This window comes from Merops nubicus, unplaced genomic scaffold, assembly GCF_000691845.1.
Source record: "Merops nubicus isolate BGI_N331 unplaced genomic scaffold, ASM69184v1 scaffold49055, whole genome shotgun sequence".
NCBI classification, from domain to species: Eukaryota; Metazoa; Chordata; class Aves; order Coraciiformes; family Meropidae; genus Merops; species Merops nubicus.
This window is the reverse complement of record NW_008609829.1, coordinates 5,431-23,135: the sequence shown is the minus strand read 5'-3', so window position 1 is coordinate 23,135 and position 17,705 is coordinate 5,431. Positions and strand designations below refer to the sequence as shown.

Genomic DNA, 17,705 nt, shown 5'->3' with positions numbered 1-17,705 from the left:
GAAGCTATAAATCAGACAAGGTTATAGTGAAATGCTGTGGGTGCTACAAAAACATCCAGAAGAAGAGGAATATACTGACATCTGGGAGAAGAATAAAGTGTTCCCTGATGATCACTACAGTTTACACAGCTACAAAATACCTGGTTCTGATGATTAAGGGTTGTTTTTTTTGTTGTTTATTTTTGTTTGTTTGTTGTTTTTTTTTTATTTCACAGACTGAAAGTTTTATTAAACCTTTTTTATCTTCCATGGTGGAAACAAGCTGTTTTACTACCCTGTAGGGTGACAACAGCGTATTTCATCCTTTGAAAAGGGAGTGAGCTCTGAAGGACTCCACTTGTAGGGCAGTTGCCCCCTTTGGCATCTCATCTAGACCAACACTGGGACAGGGGTAGCAACCTGTACTTTGTGAGGAGTGGAGTTAAGGTATGGTACAACACAAAACCTTCCACTTTTCAGGAAGCCTGAAAGAATCGTTCAGAAAAAGGCAACAATCAAACCCCAGAATTCTTAAGTACAATACACTGGAACACGATCTCTATCACTGGCCCTCCCACCATTCCTTTGCTTACAGCTTGACCAATGAGGACAGTAAAAACAAGCAAAAAAAGGCAGTCGCATCAGGGCATCTGTTAATAGTACTCTTAAGTAACGTCTCCAACCTCAGTTATCGTTAGGATTTTACAAATAAAGGGAACCTACTTATTAAGATTCATGGGTGTGTTCTCCGACCCAGAAAATAAGCCTGGCATATGGCAGTTACTGCTTTTTTTTCCAGCTGCTGATCTCCTAGATGTCACACCATCCTCTTATATTCACCCCTGGAATTAAATCCCAGATGTCTTGGCATCTTTGATACAAAATTTTATGTTTAACTTTCAAAGACAGCCATGAGTTATTTTATCCACTAACTTTGTAATAAAACTGCAACTTTGAGGGCAAAATTTAAACTTTTTTCTCATTAGAACAAGGCATGTAATCTGAAAAACTTGACATGCTTGAAGATAAACAAATCCTTAAGCATTCAGTTGAACTAGGACTTCACCTGCAGTTCTCTGCCCTTAGAAGCAGACATACCTTGTCCTGACTTGTTGGTGCATGTCTTTAGGATTATAGTAAAGGCTACTGTTTTGAAATCTTAATAGCATCAGCTTTACTTTCTTCTTTTACTTGTTTTTCCCCTCTTTTTATTTCCTGCTGACAACTGCAGGTACAAAATACAGCTACTTTTATAGACTGTAAAGCTTCACTATGGGAGGAAACTAGAACGTGAATTGGAAGTTGAAATACACTTCTGTTAATGTTTTGTCTTTTAGCTATTCATCATTAAGCACGAATGCAAGTCACTAGCGCGCCGAAAAGAAACACATTATCTGACAAAATTAAACATGAATAAATGAGCAGTCACCTTAATTTCACAGTCACAAATTCTGATAGAGTACTACATTCAAATTAGTCTGTTTTGCACAGCTTTACAAGTGACAAAGGTTTCCAGATGACGGTTTTTGGGGTTGGATTTTTTTAAAAAAATAAAGCAATACATTTGGCAGATGAGGAGAGAAAACAGTCAAACTTTCTGGCATATAAAACCTTCCAGTCTGAATATTATTCCTTTGCATTTCTCTGAAAGAAATAATTTAATTCTTTCCATGACACTTGATGTTACAGAATATATCTGCTGACCATACACTTGTAAGACTTAACAGATTATCCATTAAAAATTGTGCAATACCAAATAAGCAAATCCAACGTCAAGAAATTCTTATAGCACTGTGTGGCACCTTACTTACAGCAGTGGACACTAATAACCATTTAATGGTTTGAATTTTCACCTGCCAACTTCCCTGAATGATAATCCTGTGTTATGGAAAAACCGACTGCTGTCAGCTGGGATTCTTTGTTACTAAACCAGTATTGATTCACAGAAATATGTCAGCTCTAAGGAACGATGACGGCACGAAGAATGAAGAACCCTTTACAAACAAGGCCAAGGAATTAATTTCACATACTCCTAATGCCCTTGCTGTGCAATATATAGTTTAGATACCACACCTTTAATTTCAGTAACTGATTTTCAATTTGTGCTGTTTCCAGCTGCTTTTGCTTCTCTCTCAGCTTTTCCATGGATTGCTCATGTGTATGTTTTAAATTCCTTATTTGTTCCCTTATGTCAGTGTTCTCCAATGTAACATCCACTAGTGTTTTCTAGGAAAAAAAGAGGCAAACCATATATTAAAAATCACAAATAATTTGGTGAACTAATATAGTCAGGACATTATGGAACAGACAGAGCATTTAAAAGTTTCCTGATGTATCAGTGCAGTGTGAAGAGTTTTGCAAGTTTTAACATTTAAAATTATGGCTTTTGTTGTAGTTTGCTAGAAGGTACTTCCATGAAGAACATGCTCAGTGAAATTACATCCTGGAATACAATTTAAAAAAGAAGAAAAAAGAAAGGAACATTGCTACATTTCAGTGTGAATACTACTCCCAACAATCTTCCTTTCTTCTCTCCAAGGGCCATGCTTTACATATTGAATGCACTAGACTGAGACAAACTGTGACATACAAGAAAGCAGGAACATTAAGTTGTTCAACCTGGACATGTGGGAATTTGGAAGTCTTTAAAACAAAAAATTCATTCCCACGTTCTCCCTCCCCCACATTTCACAGGTATGTAAAGTCTCATGTGTTTAGGATCCAAACACGCCACTTCCACTTCTGTTAACCAGTGAAGGTAGGAATCAGGAGATATACCATTTTGCACAATACAGGCTAAATCATATTTTCACCTTAGGTATTTTGTAGAGACATGACTAGTGGCATTAATTTGCTGCAGATCAGTATCTCTTTACTGCACACTATTTTTTAACAAGATTTTAAAAAACATAGATGTTGAAATATTTTTTCCCCTTAGTTTCCTAAATTGGCTGCCTTAGATATCCAAGACAGTACTTTATAGGCTTGTTTAGCACTAGAATCTATATTTGTCATCCATGTTTTATATATGCTTTTAAATCTGTGTTAGCAAAGGCAGTTGTCAGCTGTGAAACAGCTGTGAAAATGTACCTGCAAGTCTATTGATGCTGATGTCAAGGAGCTGTTCATTTCACTAAAGCTATCTAAGGCTGCAGCCTGCACTCGCACATGATTCTCTAAGGATTCTTGATGAGCATTTGTCACCTAAGCAGGGAAAAAAAAAAAAAAAAGTTTTATATAGAATAATGATCAACTTTACCTATTCTTTCAAAGGCAGCTACAGAAGAGAAAGACCCCCTGGTTAATTTTCACAATACTAAGATGCTTAAAATATACAGGCCTCAAACCATGTTCTTGGACCTCAGAAACAAACAAACAAAACTTAGAATCAAGTATACTGACAGAAATAAGGCACAAGTATCTATGTTTATTTGGAAAGTCTGTAATCACTATAAAAGCTGTTCTTTTTGAAAGGACAAGAAGACACTTGGCAGATATCTATTCAGAAAGTTGATTGAGTCAGAGTGGAAAGATTTTAAAAAGTCACAGAGTGAAAAGCAGAAGAATGCAAGAAATGAGGAAATATAGAAAGGTTTGGGTGAACTGTAGAATATTAACTAAGAAGGAACGGACTAGTCAGGTATGTAAGAAGCAACATCAAGAAGACTTAAGGATGAAACAATACAAAGCAGGTAGAACTCAGCAGAGAGCTTTGTTGTGTGAAAATTTGTCATCCTCTGTTATGTACATACATACACACATACTTGAAAACTGGGAGGGGGAAAGGCACAAAATGACATAATTTAAGACAAACAGTGTAAATAATTATGAATCATCTAATAATAAAGAGAAAAAAATATATGACTAATGGAGGACAGTGCAACTCGCATTCTTAGATGGGCCAGATTTGTTTCTTGAAAAAAAACCCATAAGAACACTAGGGATTAATATGGATAACAATGAGTGTTGAGTAACCAAATCATACACAGGTTAGGGCAGCAAAAGGAGCAGAAGCCAAGTACTTACTGCTAACCTTATACAGGGGTGTGCTCATGTAAAAACCAACCAACCAAAAGTAGAAATGCTTTGGATGGATTAAGAAAGTTACAAGAGAAGAACTTGTGTGAAGAAGCATACTGCCCAGGGCAGAATATTAGAAGTAAAATTTGAACCAAACTTTTTGTTCATAAAGTAGTACTGGAAAAAGCAAAGTGGTTCAAAGCTGCAGCAAAGAGATATAAAGGATTTTAAGCAGGATCCCCAAATTGCATGAAAAACAGCAGTCATGTTAATCCAAGGGCAAAAAAACAAACAAACAAACAAAGCATATACTATTAGGTAGAACAACACCTGTGCTTTCTTTCAGATGATTTGAAGTATTAAAAAGGGGAGATGTCTCACAATGTGCCATTTATGTCAGACGGAGTGCTTCATAAACTGCTCATCTGCTGCAGAACTAGAAGCATAGAATGCTTTTGAGTTCAAAGGGACCTTTAAAGGTCATCTAGTCCAACCCACAAGACATTCCGTCACAGATTTTGTCAGTGCTGGTCAGAAACCCTTAATTAAGAGAGATGTTCAGATTTGTGCAGGATTTCTACTGGTCTGACAGAAGATCTGGAAGGGCAGGATATCACCACTGCTCTTCAGCAGGGATCAGCAATGAAGACAACAAAACTGCATCTGAATCAGGACTTGCCTGCATGCATACTGAGTGTTCAATTCACTTTGTTGGCATCATTAAGACTATTTAGCACAGTTTACTGTGTTACCCAGTTTAATTTGGTTTTCTCTCCCTCCTCTTCTCAAGTTGGGGTGATTTTGTTGCTGTGAAATTTTTTTGTTCTGTAGGTCAGGGGTTTTTTTTGAAACTAGTTGCCACAGAATAAAGGTACTTGCTTAAGAGCAAGTTCTGATCTTTACAGCTTACAGAGAACTGACAGCCCTGATGACAGAAGGGCACAAGTCAGGGTCCCAGTCTCTTGAAGCCAGAATACGTTTAATTGCCAAGGCTTCATCTGAATGGGGCCTGTGAAAAATCAATGTTGAATATAAAACCCACAGCAGGTTTTCAGGGAGATTTTTTGGACCAAAGAACTCAGCAGTTTAGTTCTACAGACTGCAGCAGCTTTTATTGCTAAAGCAGCATGTCAGAAGAAAGAGAGATCATCGAATGACCATTGAAAGCTTCAATTATGAACTTAAAGGTAAGTAATTTTTAGAACTGCCAAGCAGTTTAATACTAAAGAACATCGCTACTTCTTTTACTATAGTGTTTGAAAAAAGTCAGTAAAACAGAACAAAGTCTATTGAAATGACACCAAGTTACTAATTATGTAAGGTATTTATTCAATTCACCTGGCATTTTACTGGTATAAACATCTCCACTAATTACCAATACACACAGACAATGCTATCAAGATCATTCTTTTATTTCTATGTAGCAAGCATTTAGTAATTCCATATGCAAAAGCAGCTCTGTCCTACTTTACCTTCCTAAAGGGAAAAATAAAGACAAGTATAGATGTCACATAAAACAATTAGATGGAGTGGTTTGAGGATTATTTCTGTTCTGCTGAAAAATAATTTTTGAGATAATACTGGGACAGTTAATTCTCATATGCTTTCCATACAAACAAATATATACTTACTTTCAGTTCATTTGTAAGCTGCTGTATTTTTCGTTTCATTTCATCATATTCACCATACATTTTCTTTCTTACTTTTTCCAGAGTTGCTCTCACCTAGTGAAAAAACACATCAAGTGCATTTATCAGATTTACTGATTGAACTGTTTATACTAGGACAGGATTTTTTTTCTATGTCCTTCATTGTTACATTCAGTAACCTCCATTACTAATCTACCTTTTCATCAACAGGAATTTACAATGAAGAACAAAAACCTATGTCTCAAGACTTGTCTACAGAGGGACAGTATGAATAAACATCTGAATAATTCTAGATGTCTCTGTACACACTTAAGCACTTGTAAATTAATAATTAAATAATGAATGTCAATTAAATAATCCATAACTCATTCTAACCTTATTACTAAACTAATTAAAGTTAATTTGAGCATATAATGTTTTCCTTCTGAAAAAAAGCATCCACACATGGATTTAATAAACCTTCATACTTTTTAAAGTGGTTGATTAGTTTTCCATGGGTATCCTTTGAAGATAAACCATTTAATTTCAGATTCCTTGGCTCGTATCTAGCTAAACAAGGTATTAGCTTAAATTTACCAATGCAATTTAAAATCTGAAGAACAGAGTAGTCAATTTTATTTTATTTAATAACTATATATATAAATTATACCTTGCCTTTCTAAAAAAAGGGGGAAAAAAGCATGCTGGTTTTGGTTTACATGCCATTGCAATGATGCACAGAACCAAGCTCTCTTCTCAAGAGCACACACTGTAAACACTAGTTGCTTGCCTACGGTCTAGTTTCCAGCTAATGTAATTCAAACTCCCTTTTTTTTTTGCCCCACTCATCTCTATCAGACACAGACTGATGGCAGATAATCTAGGGCAACTAGCTTGCATTGTCACTGCATAGGCTTGGGGAAGGAGCGAGGAGAAAGCATTAGTAGGGCCTTATACAAAAGAGGATGTCTCTAGCAGCTCTCCACTATGCCCACTCCCTCACAAAAAGAGGGGTATTGGCCACCAAATTTATGCAAGTAGTTGGCACAAGGCTACCCCAAACTATGTGCTCCCTTTAGGATAAGAAACATGGAAGGAAGCATGCTTTGCCTGCACTGCAGTGGTGACATACCCTAACTGTGAGTGCAGGAACTTGAGAGTGGCAAATGCTGGGAGCTAACATACCATTAGTAACACATGAAAGAAGAAGTGCTGATAGCTAGAGACCAGGCAGATGTTAAGAGCCCACATAATTGCAGTCTCTTACACTGCTGGCTTGAATCAGCAAGCTGCCCTTTTGTATCAACTTGGTTTGCCCTTGAATCAGTGTAACACAATAACCATTGACCAATAGCTTCCTGGGTGGTGAAGATGGATAGAAAGAGGTGGTCAAATTATTTGTCCTGGGCTAATTATGGGGTTATTACCAAAGCCTGAGAAGTCAAGGACTGACAAGAGAAGAGATGTTGCATTTCAAGCACAGAAACCAGCAGCATCAGAAATGCATTTTTTTTTCTTTCAGGAGAGTCTCTGCCAATTATGATAAATGGGCATGCACAGAGAAAGTAGTACAAAGTCATCCTTATTAGGCTGACTATTTTAAGGCTGCCCCAAAATATACCCAAGTGATTTTACTATGCCACCTAATTTAGGAGCCTTTTCAAAACTGGGGGGTCTGGGGATGGTGGAAGCAGAGGAACAGAGTTTTCATCCTTTCAGGTGTCTGCTTTCATACTTTCTTCTGTATCACATCTGAAATTACTAAGGCTTCAGGACAGGAACTCCAAGGTCTTTTTGGCAGTTTGCTGGTTCAGATGTAGCCCAGTCAACAAGCATCAACAAGTATCACTTGGCACAGAGGCCTTGAGTCTGGACTGCACAGTCCGTGCTTTTTTTCCAACACGTGTGCACAGAATGCTTTTTTTCCAACTTGAATACTAACAAGGCAAGCCTTTAGCTTCAGAGTAGGCTCCCACTTCAGTCATCCTGTACACACTCACAACTCTACATGAATATAGGGAAAGGATAAAAATTCTGAAGCTAAAAGCATAGCTTACTTCTTTAATGTAATTCATCTCCTCTTTCAGTTGATCAGCCGACCAGCCATAAACCACCATCTCTCTCTTATGGTTGTTGTCAGTTCGGTGAACAACACCATACACCATCCCATGAGAGAGCTTCCCTGGAGACATGCCATTTGGTACATGGTAGAGCTCCTTAAAAGTAAAAAAATCCCAAATTATTTTTATATCAGTACTAGAATAAGGAAATAAACAAAAATACAGTAACACAGAGCCAGAAGAGACAGTCAACTATAGTGAAAGCACAACAGTACCTAAGAACATTAATTCCCAAATGTTTTGGGGCCAAACTGTCAAGCTTCATGGATTTGGGAAGATCAATGACCAGTTCATAATTGATGGAGGTGTCTAATTCCCATTGGCTTTAATGGAAGTGATACAGGTACAGCTAGAGATAACGGACTGGATTTGTGCAAGGAGAAGTAGTGGCATGTGAGAGATGTTCCCCTCACTTATTTTCATTCACCAACACATGCTACTTTTCTGCATTCTTCCAGAGCATTGTCTGCTCTCACAGTTCCCTTTAAATCCTTGCAAGCACAGAACTACCCCTCGCTCCCAAAACTCCCTTCTGCAGGGAATATAAAAATGTACAAGTTCAATCAAACATTTTAGAAAGTTCTCAGAAAAAAACTGAAATTAAAACATTTTAGGCAAGATTATTTAAAGAGAGCTCAGGAAATACCTGTTTATCTTGGAGATAAACAAAGTATAACTTCAGTTTGCATTTAAAGCTAAGGACCTCCAAAGCAATCAAACATTCATTTCAAGGCCACATGTCTCTTATAGAAGTTGTAGGACTGACATTGTAAGAGGCGAAGCAAAGCTATGAAAGAACATTCAATTCACGTGCTGTTCTAGTGGTATTAACTATTGCAGGAGAATAAAACGTGGAAATCATGTCTTGGTAGATAAATAGAAAGGCTGTTTTAAAGTGCCTCCATTTGCTATTTTAATGAACTACAGAAATTTTTAAAACATACTTGTAATAATTTTATGTCTAACTTTAAGGCACGCCTTGCAACAGACTCGTCTTATTCCTCTCATCAATACACTTAGTGAGAAAAACATTCATGCCAATGGTAGGAAACATTTCCCTCAGCATGCAAATAAATATCTGCAAGGTCAGATGTAACCACCTGACCCGACTGCTCACCTAGCCTCCCTTCTAATCAACCCAGAGAAACACCCTTATGTAGCAATCATCTGAAATGAGTCAGTCTCCAAAAGTACCAATTTCTCTTCTTCATTATAAATAATTTAAACTATTAGCTTAGATGAAGACATCCACATTATGTCTTTTTAAAAAGATGGGAAAAAATATTCTTACCTAACTTAGAACAGTTGCCAACTAGGAACTTAAAATTAGTGATTATTTCTGAATAGAAAGTTAGAAACACAATCCTGGAAAGTAAGCTGTTATTGCTTAGCTTCCCACGTTGGTTTTGAAAGGCCAGTGCTGGGGATGAATAAATTATAAGTAAAGTTACTGAACTTCCTTTCTCATGCTAGATACAGTGAGATATGGGTAAATTTGAGAATATTTACTACATTTGCCTTAGAATGTTTATTTTGTTGTTCAGTAATGACACTGCATTAAGTCCTTCCCATGACAGACAGTGATGATAGCATCTGCAGTCCAAAGCGGTAGCACTTTCACTTTTTAGCAGCCAAACTAATACAACTATGGTGGCAATGTAAGAATAAATACTTCTTCATGTAAGGGAAAAATAAACAGGAAAATCTACTTGTGTTAAGAGCAATGGGTGAAGAGAGACATTTGTTCTATGTTGTGTCCCTCCTGAATGGCACTGACAGATTTTCTCAACGTTGTAAATCCTACACATTTTCCTTTACTGTATCATTACTATCTTAACCATTTTGCTGAAGCTCTGTGAGTGCACGTGCAGGGCTGGGAGGGGAACAATCACAGAGCAGACACCTGATAGAGAATGTTTCAGGCAAAGAACAACAAAGTTATAAGCATTCATTTAAAAAGAAAGCTTTAGAAAGCCTTAAAAAGCCCTAAAAAGAAAGCATTTAAAAATAAAGCCTTAAAATCACCTAATGGAAAAACATCTGGCAACCAGCCCTACCTATAATGATGTAATTTTGCGCTTTGAAAACATCATATGCAAAGCTTTATATCCTGATAATTAGAAGTTTCATAATTATGTATTATTGGGGGTTTTCTTTTGCTGTTTGCATGTGTACAACTGAAAACCCCACACCTGATTTTTTTTGAGACTAAACACAGAAACTAGACAGGGACATGACTCAAAACTTTTTTGTGTCTGTTTGCTTCCAGGGTTGTATGGTTTCTTTGACAGTTTCATTGCAGCTCCTCCCCTGCATCTGGATAAAGGGATTACACACAAGTTTCAATATTCCTGATAACCAAATGAATAATCACTCTGATTGTTCAGAGGTTACTAAGGCACCAGACACTGACATAAATCCATACCTTTTACCCATGATCATTAATTTTTTAAGAGGTGAACAGCTGAATACCAGCAACTACCAAGATCCTTTGTGCCTCCAAAATATTAGCAGAGTTGTTAAAAGTGCTGCTTCTCTGTATGAAAACTATGGCCTTAGTTTTAGATTATTATAAATACACTCCATGCTTTGAAGGATTATCTCCCACTCTATGATGAAAGACGGACAAATTCAGAGCAATGGACGTGCAGCTGGAGAATCACCCATGACACTTGCATAGTTCACAGATTAACAGATTTAAATTTACATCATAATGGGCAATACATGCAGGATTAAACATGAACAAAGCTAGAATGGTTACGTGTCCCTTACAAGAATGCTAAACTTGCCTGTTGTCTGTATTTGTACAAGCCTCCCAAGAAGTCTTTGTCACTTCTCTATCAGAAGATTGAAAGAATCTGTTGAGTGCTACAGTTCTCCTATGTGCTACTTACAACACAGGATATTGCTTTTACCCACTCCCTAATCCTACTGTGCATCACAATCCCCAGGCAAGAAACTGTTACAATTTTACTACAGTTCTTGCTTGAACCGACAGCAACACAAATAACTGCTCTTATATTTCTTTAGTCTTTTTCCTTGCTGTTCCTATTGCAGCTATGCTCACCTTCTACTCCTTTTCTTTGGTTGGTAACTGAATTTCCACTCAATGACCACTTGTTCCAGGGTTCAGCACATGTCCTGACAAAAAAGGCCTACCTTGATGCAGTCTCCCCTTAGAGGATGCATTACAATCAGGAAACTCTGCTCAATGGAGCGTTGAGAAGTGGACGGATTGCTTTGCTTCTTGAGTATTTTTTTATATACCTTTGTCCCTAAAGGAGGCCCTGCTGAATGGCTCAGTTCTCAAAATGATCCACAGAACTGCATCACAAAGTATGCACTGAATATACTTTCTGCCAGTTTGTCTCTTCTCTTAAGCTACTTACACTATTTTTCTCCCTTCTGTGTTTTTTCCTTTTCTGCCTTGTCTTCTGTTTTTCCTCTGTCACATCCTCCTTCTCCCATGCTTTGTCTGCCACAAATCCTGGTTTTTTCCATATCCCCAGGGACTACAGAATCATCATAGAATTATTTTTTTAAATTTTTTTTTTAATTTAATTTTTAAGTCAAATACTTTTCACTGTCTTCCTCTATGTCCCAAACATATCCACTCTCAGAAGTTATTTTTTTCTGGGAAGGGCCTCACAGGTCTCCACTCTGATCTCCAGTGAGTCACCTCAGTGATGATACGAATATAAGTAAATACATGAAAGTATTTAGGAGCAAGTAATACCATAAAGCTAACCAGAAAAGTGGTTGAAGATGGAAGGTCTTGTTAAATCACTTAGCCACTGCTGTTTAAGGTCAAAATATCAGCCAGCTCCAAAGTACAGGGAAGTTCTCACTTCCCACCTGCCTATGCACTTGCTGCACTGGAACAAGCACAGTTCTTGCCCCAAATTGTGCTCAAAATCCCTTCTAATCTGAGATGCTGAGGTGAAAAGGCAGACTTAGGTGAAGCAATTTGTGAATATTTCTTTGTTTCTCTAGTCAGTTATATGACAGTCCAAGGCAAGAGCAAGAACACATCATGTTAATGCACATGAATACTATAGCAGCTTCCAGGAACACACTTTGTTTGTGTGTCATGTTGCACTTGGTGTGATCACACAGCATGTACTAAAGAAACACAGACTGTGTTTACTTAATAAATACTTAAAACAAGCCTACACCCCAAGGTTGCAAAAGTCTTGATAATTGCCATGCATCCTGTTTATGCCTCTGTCCAAGGAAGTAGCTGAAGTAGCACGAAACAGGTGAAGCAAAGACACTATAAAAACAAACCCTAAACAGGAGTTGTTAGCTGCTTTCTGTACTGGCCATAGTTTTAGTGGCATTACGTAAATAACACTAACGTATGATTTGCTTCCTAATCTATCTCCATCAGTTTTTGAAATGAAAGTCAGATACCCCCACACTTTATATTTTCTCCCCGCCCCAAAACTGATCTGTTTATATACACCATCTAAGACCTCTTCTTTTAACTAGAACTATATCAGTTAAGTAAAGTTTTATGTTTTCCTCAACTGCTGAACTCCAGAGGTTTCTGAAATATTAATTTATTTTTTGCTTGTTCACTAGTTATACAAGGAACAAGAACATTCACATTGTTACGCAGGTTACATATTTTCTGTTAAGTGAAATGACAAATTTATAATATTAAGCTCACCAAGGAAACTTACTGTGCTCTTACAAAAGCTAGCTACGTTTTTATGTTTTTTCATAAAACACTCAGAAACTCAGATTACATTTAGGGATGTTTCATATATAAATAGTATTAAAACAGGGGAAATACTGTAAAACCTAGACATGAGTGTTCTTAAATTCATGATGCTAAATAAGAAGCGTCGTTCAACACATTCCAACCTGTATCATTTAGGTGTCCATCTCTAAAAGTTACATCTAATCAATGAAATCCGTATGCAGAACACCAATGTTTATCCCCTAAGAAAATAAGATACAACAAATACAGCAGTAACCACTGAAGTCAGTGGAATGCTTTCTGTCATTCTCCTGTAGTGCTGTAATTGGTGCACATCAAAAATCAAGCAAACAGTGCTGGAGAGGCTGAGATACAGTGACATCAGCCACATGTAGCAGGTCAGCCCCATTTGTTATGACACAACTTCTGCTATGCTGGTGGGAGTGGGCTGGCAGCAGCAGATCAGCAAGGAAAATAGGCACTGTCCTAGATTCAATGTGCACAACAGCCCCACGTTCATTGCACTCGTATTCTTTGATCCAGGCCTGACAAAAGCTTCTGCTTGATTCTCTCCATCACAGGAAGGAGCAAATTCCACTTCTGGCTTACTTTTACAGCCTCTTCCAGCCTACTTTTTTGCTGAGGGGAGAGAAAAAAAAAAAGTTTGCTATGCTTCTGTATTCCTGCTCATGAAGCAAAAACAGTCTTACCTCTTGGTTGTGACACTTTAAAAAGGTAAGGAAATTAAAGAGTTTGAGAAGATATAGAGGCAAAGTACTGATTAGAGTTTAAGACTAAACACTGTTCAAACTCAGGTGAAATCCACAAAGATAGGAAAATGACATAAATTCCTAGAACATTATCTCATTTTCCTTCTCTTATCCATGTGTCTAAATGAAAAAGAGAAACCTGTCTATACATATCTCCATATTTTGCCTTCAAATGCCTAGCTGCAGCTTCCAGTGACACTTCCAAATTTAGCTGTAACAGTGAAGAAAGGGACCGATGGATAAAAATAAGCTCAATCCCAAACAGGGACAATACAATTGTCTGGTAGTCCTTTATTATGCAAGACAAGGCAGGCTTCAGGACACGTGGATTTTGCATACAATCTGACAAGCACAATATTCCTTTGTACTTCATGGTGAAGTAAACAGTCTAACACTACTGTCATCCATTGTCTATCATTAACGGAAGTAATGGAACAAAATCAGGACAGTTTCAGATTCTCTCTGCCCTAAGTGCTAACAACTCAGAGATATTTATTAGCAGGCTTTTATCCTGTAAAAAAGCAAACTGACCAACCAGCCTCTACTTGTTACTTCAGTCCTCATATGCTACTTCTGAAGTATCATAGACTAAATATAAATATAAAAATCCAACCTGACACAGTGGAGCACAAGCTCACTCCCTTTCCAGTTTTTGAGATCAACTTCTAACTGTGTACCATCTGCCAGCCTTTCATAAAAGACAGAGAGAGGCCATCCTAGTACAGTAATGCCATCAGCAAATTTGTTGCAATAAAACTGCCCAGCTCCAAACTCATTATTTGTTTTAATATCTTACACTGGTTCATTTTTATTTCAAGGACGGATAGCAATAAAAATGTCATTCCAGAAACTTCATGCACTGATACAGATGTAATGAAATACAACAAACATTTCTGCTAAACTTCAACTACAGTGAAAAAGGTTAAGCTAACATCTATTAATGTAACCAATAAAGAATGAGTTCTGATCTGGTATCAAGCTCCAAACTAAGTTACTGGGAGGGTCAGTACCAGCAAGAGCTCCTGTGCAGTTCACCAGCTGATTTTGCAACTGAAACATTGCTTAATAGTACTAAGCCCCAAAAAGATACAGAAAAGTAACAGGCAGTAGCCATCACTGTGTCACATTCAGGGCGGCTCAAAATCACCTCCTTCTAATGAAAGATTTGAAAGAGGAGATTACAACCAAATGTCACACCACGGTGTATTTATAGTTTTCTGGCATTCCCTTTGACACAGCAAGGTCTCTGCTCTCCACCCTCACCAGCAGCCAGCAGAGGCCAGGAAGTCTCTCTTTCTCCAGCACTTGTCCTGCCCAAACAGGAGAGTACCTCACAGCCAGGCTCAGACTGCCTCATCTGCCTGTGTACTCAAAAAAAACCTATAATCCCACAGATGAGCCCTGCAGTTCATTTCCGTAAGTCACGTGAATATGTTCCAAATACAAAAAAGATTTCCCATGTTCCCATTTTCTTAATGGTCGACATTTAAAGACAGCACAGAACTCTAGATTCCAACAAGAGACATGCTGTTAAATCTGATTCTTGGTAAAGCTGTATTTTTTTTACCTTAAATTATAAAGTGCAAGGCAGAAATCTGAGCAGTTCCCTAATGTCTATTATCCCTGTTTCCAAGAAGGGAATGCAGTTCTCAGGGACTGTGTAAGGATTATCTAACATTTGTAAAACCTGTTATTCTCAAAGTGCTTTAAAAGCAATTTCGTTAACGTTGAGTCAGTTGAACATGGGTGGATCGACAGAGGTACGTGATCACTGCTTTCATGAGATGCTTTTTTGTTGTTGTTTTAAATTAAATTTTGCAGTAAAAGTATCACAGCATGACTAGTCAAGGGTCCTGTCTGCACAGTAAGTTACTGTGTAACTAAGTCAAATACATAAAGCAACACATTACACAGAAAATAAAAATCTACAGGTAATAACACATGGCTATCTTGCTTTAGAGACATGAAGAAAACCCAGATCACAATCAGTGATTTTTTTATAGCTTCTTCTATACACTATGATTGTACAACATGTGGGCTATTTTTTTAATTACACAAAGACTGTAAAACACAAGTAGATGGTACAATTACTCTGTGGTTTTAATTGCTATGAAATTGACTAATTAGATCCCATCCAGCTCTGAGGCCTCTATGTATGCTTTCTAAATGTCTTTAAATTGTGTAAAAGTACTGAACTTTAGAAAACTACTTTGAAAATACAATAATTAAATGCACACTTCTTTTTTTTTGTCTCAACTAAAAAGGATCCATCTCTTAAAAATCATTGTGCAATATATTGGAATGTAAGATAATGTATTTACTACCTTTCATATCCTCTCCTTAACTTTCTCTGATATAAAACCCACTTGGTATTACTTGTATTATGTGGGAAATGCAGCACTCATTAAGGTCCCACAGAGAAAAAAAAATCGTCATGTAAGAAAGTCACTACAAACTGTCCAAGCCCAAATCATTCACAGTTCTTATTATTGCACTACTCAGCAAAGTAAAGTGAGTAAGCCATGACTCAATATCTATCCTCCTCAAAAACAAACTTACATTACTCTTAGGGCAATGGGCCCCTATACTTAGGCTAGGCCAAAGGTTTCTGCAATCAGACACAAACTGACAAGAGACTGGCAGAGTAAGTGGTAGAGGAAGCTACTCTAAGCTCCACAACTAAACACCTCTGTACACACTGAATTATTACTATTTAATAGTGGCACAAATGTCACTTGCATTAGGGCCTCTTTAATCCATTCTGCAAATAACATTTATAGATCCTCAAGAACCTGTTACTCTGTCAGAGCAGTGTATGAAAAGTATATACAAGATTCCAGCACAAGAAATACCTGATAAGGAATCTTTTCTTGACCATTTTACGTTGCATTTATTTTTATCGCTTTAAAGTGTTTGTCTTTCTGAGTCATTTTACAGTTACTTTTGCTTCTGAGTACCATTAAGAAATTACTTCAAATAAATGCTATTGTTGTTTTGCTTCCTATTGTCATATTGCTATTCAGATGCTGGGTCTGGTAAACTTAGCCAACTTCTTGTTTGATTTTAATTTATCAGACTGTAAATGTGGTGAAGGTGTGAAGCCTGCCCAGATCCCTTTTTTCGTGTCCATTCCTAAGACAAATGAAACATTATCTATTGCTCTGAAACAGCTCTTAAAGAACAAGCTCTGCACCAAAGCAGCTCTAAGTTTTTTTAGATCTTAGTCTAAAGACCTGTCTGTGCATGCTACTTGCTTCTACAAAAAAAAAATTTCCCTTCTGAACCTTTCTATGTACATGACCTTCAAATCAGTTTCACTTCAGAACAATCTTGAATTCTTTATTTTGTATTTCTTATTAGTACATCACTCATTGCTGAAGCACAAAAAAAAAATCTAAGTCCAGGCAAGCCAGCTCCCATACACATTAAGGCTCAAATCTTGCACACCGTTAAGCTGACACGAAACATAAAACCCCTTCAGGTGAGGCTCAAAGTCCTATTTAATGCAAGACCCTGCTCTTGATACTGGTTTCCTACTCTTCAACATATAAATACTAGAAAATCAAGTCTTAAAGGTACCTCAGTCAGAAACCATCTACAGTCTCTGTGGTGTTCCTCTGCTACTTTCCTATTTTACATGCAGTTTTGGTACCCCAACTCCAAGGCTCGGGATCAAAGCACATGGCTGACTTGCTCAGCTTCCATATATTCTTCAGTCTTCCAAGATGACTGGGCTTTGGGCTTCCAACACAACTAGTATCTTCTAATATTGCTTTGGAGGCAATATTTACTCCTTATTTATACAGGACTTAAATTTGATTCTTAAAACTTACATTTTTCTTTCTTTCAGGCTCCTTTGCTCCCTGTTCAGGCTGTGAGCCTTCATCAGGTGGTACTGTTAAGCGTAACCTACAGACATTCATCTGAAAGAAAAACAAAGGTTTGCTTAAAGATTTAAATATTACAAAAATTATTTTAACAACTTGCTTTACAGAATGAACTTTACCTCATTCAAGTTTTAATTTACTATTTTCTACCTTCTGCCACATAGCTGACAAAAGATTATTTTTTAAAGGTTTGGAGGGGTTTTTAGCTGACAAGAAGTGAACATCAAGGGCATCCCCATAATTACATACCTGAAATAGCAAAAATCCATTTCTATCAACAACATGTTCTTATGTACTCATAAATGACATTGAGAGCTGAGATAACAGAACAATGGACACTATTTTCTACTTTCTCAGTTTTGTTCAGAGATTTGGCATACTTTTAATCTTGAAAAAGGGATTATTTAGAAACACAAAGTGTACTTTGGAGTGAATGCCTTTTTTTCTGTTCAGTGTATATGCAAGTGTTTTATCCAAGGATACCTCAGTACTGCAATTACACTGAATGTGAATAGGAATATTCTTGAAATCTGATACATACAAGTTGTTTGTAAATCTAAGCTTCAAAATGCTTCAGAGAAAATTTAAAAGGCATT

General features: G+C 37.2%; 1 protein-coding gene across 1 annotated transcript in view; it reads right to left on the bottom strand.

Moving 5' to 3' along the window:
• Positions 1-17,145, bottom strand: part of LOC103773327 (myocardial zonula adherens protein-like) — a gene marked incomplete at its 5' end in the record, with an annotated part of 37,854 nt that extends 20,709 nt beyond the window's left edge. The window contains 5 exons of the mRNA XM_008940691.1: positions 2,053-2,205; positions 3,070-3,183; positions 5,631-5,723; positions 7,685-7,843; positions 17,056-17,145. Of these exons, the coding sequence (XP_008938939.1) occupies positions 2,053-2,205; positions 3,070-3,183; positions 5,631-5,723; positions 7,685-7,843; positions 17,056-17,145 (609 nt within the window). The remainder of the gene's footprint in view (positions 1-2,052; positions 2,206-3,069; positions 3,184-5,630; positions 5,724-7,684; positions 7,844-17,055) is intronic.
• Between the last annotated feature and the right edge of the window lie 560 nt (positions 17,146-17,705).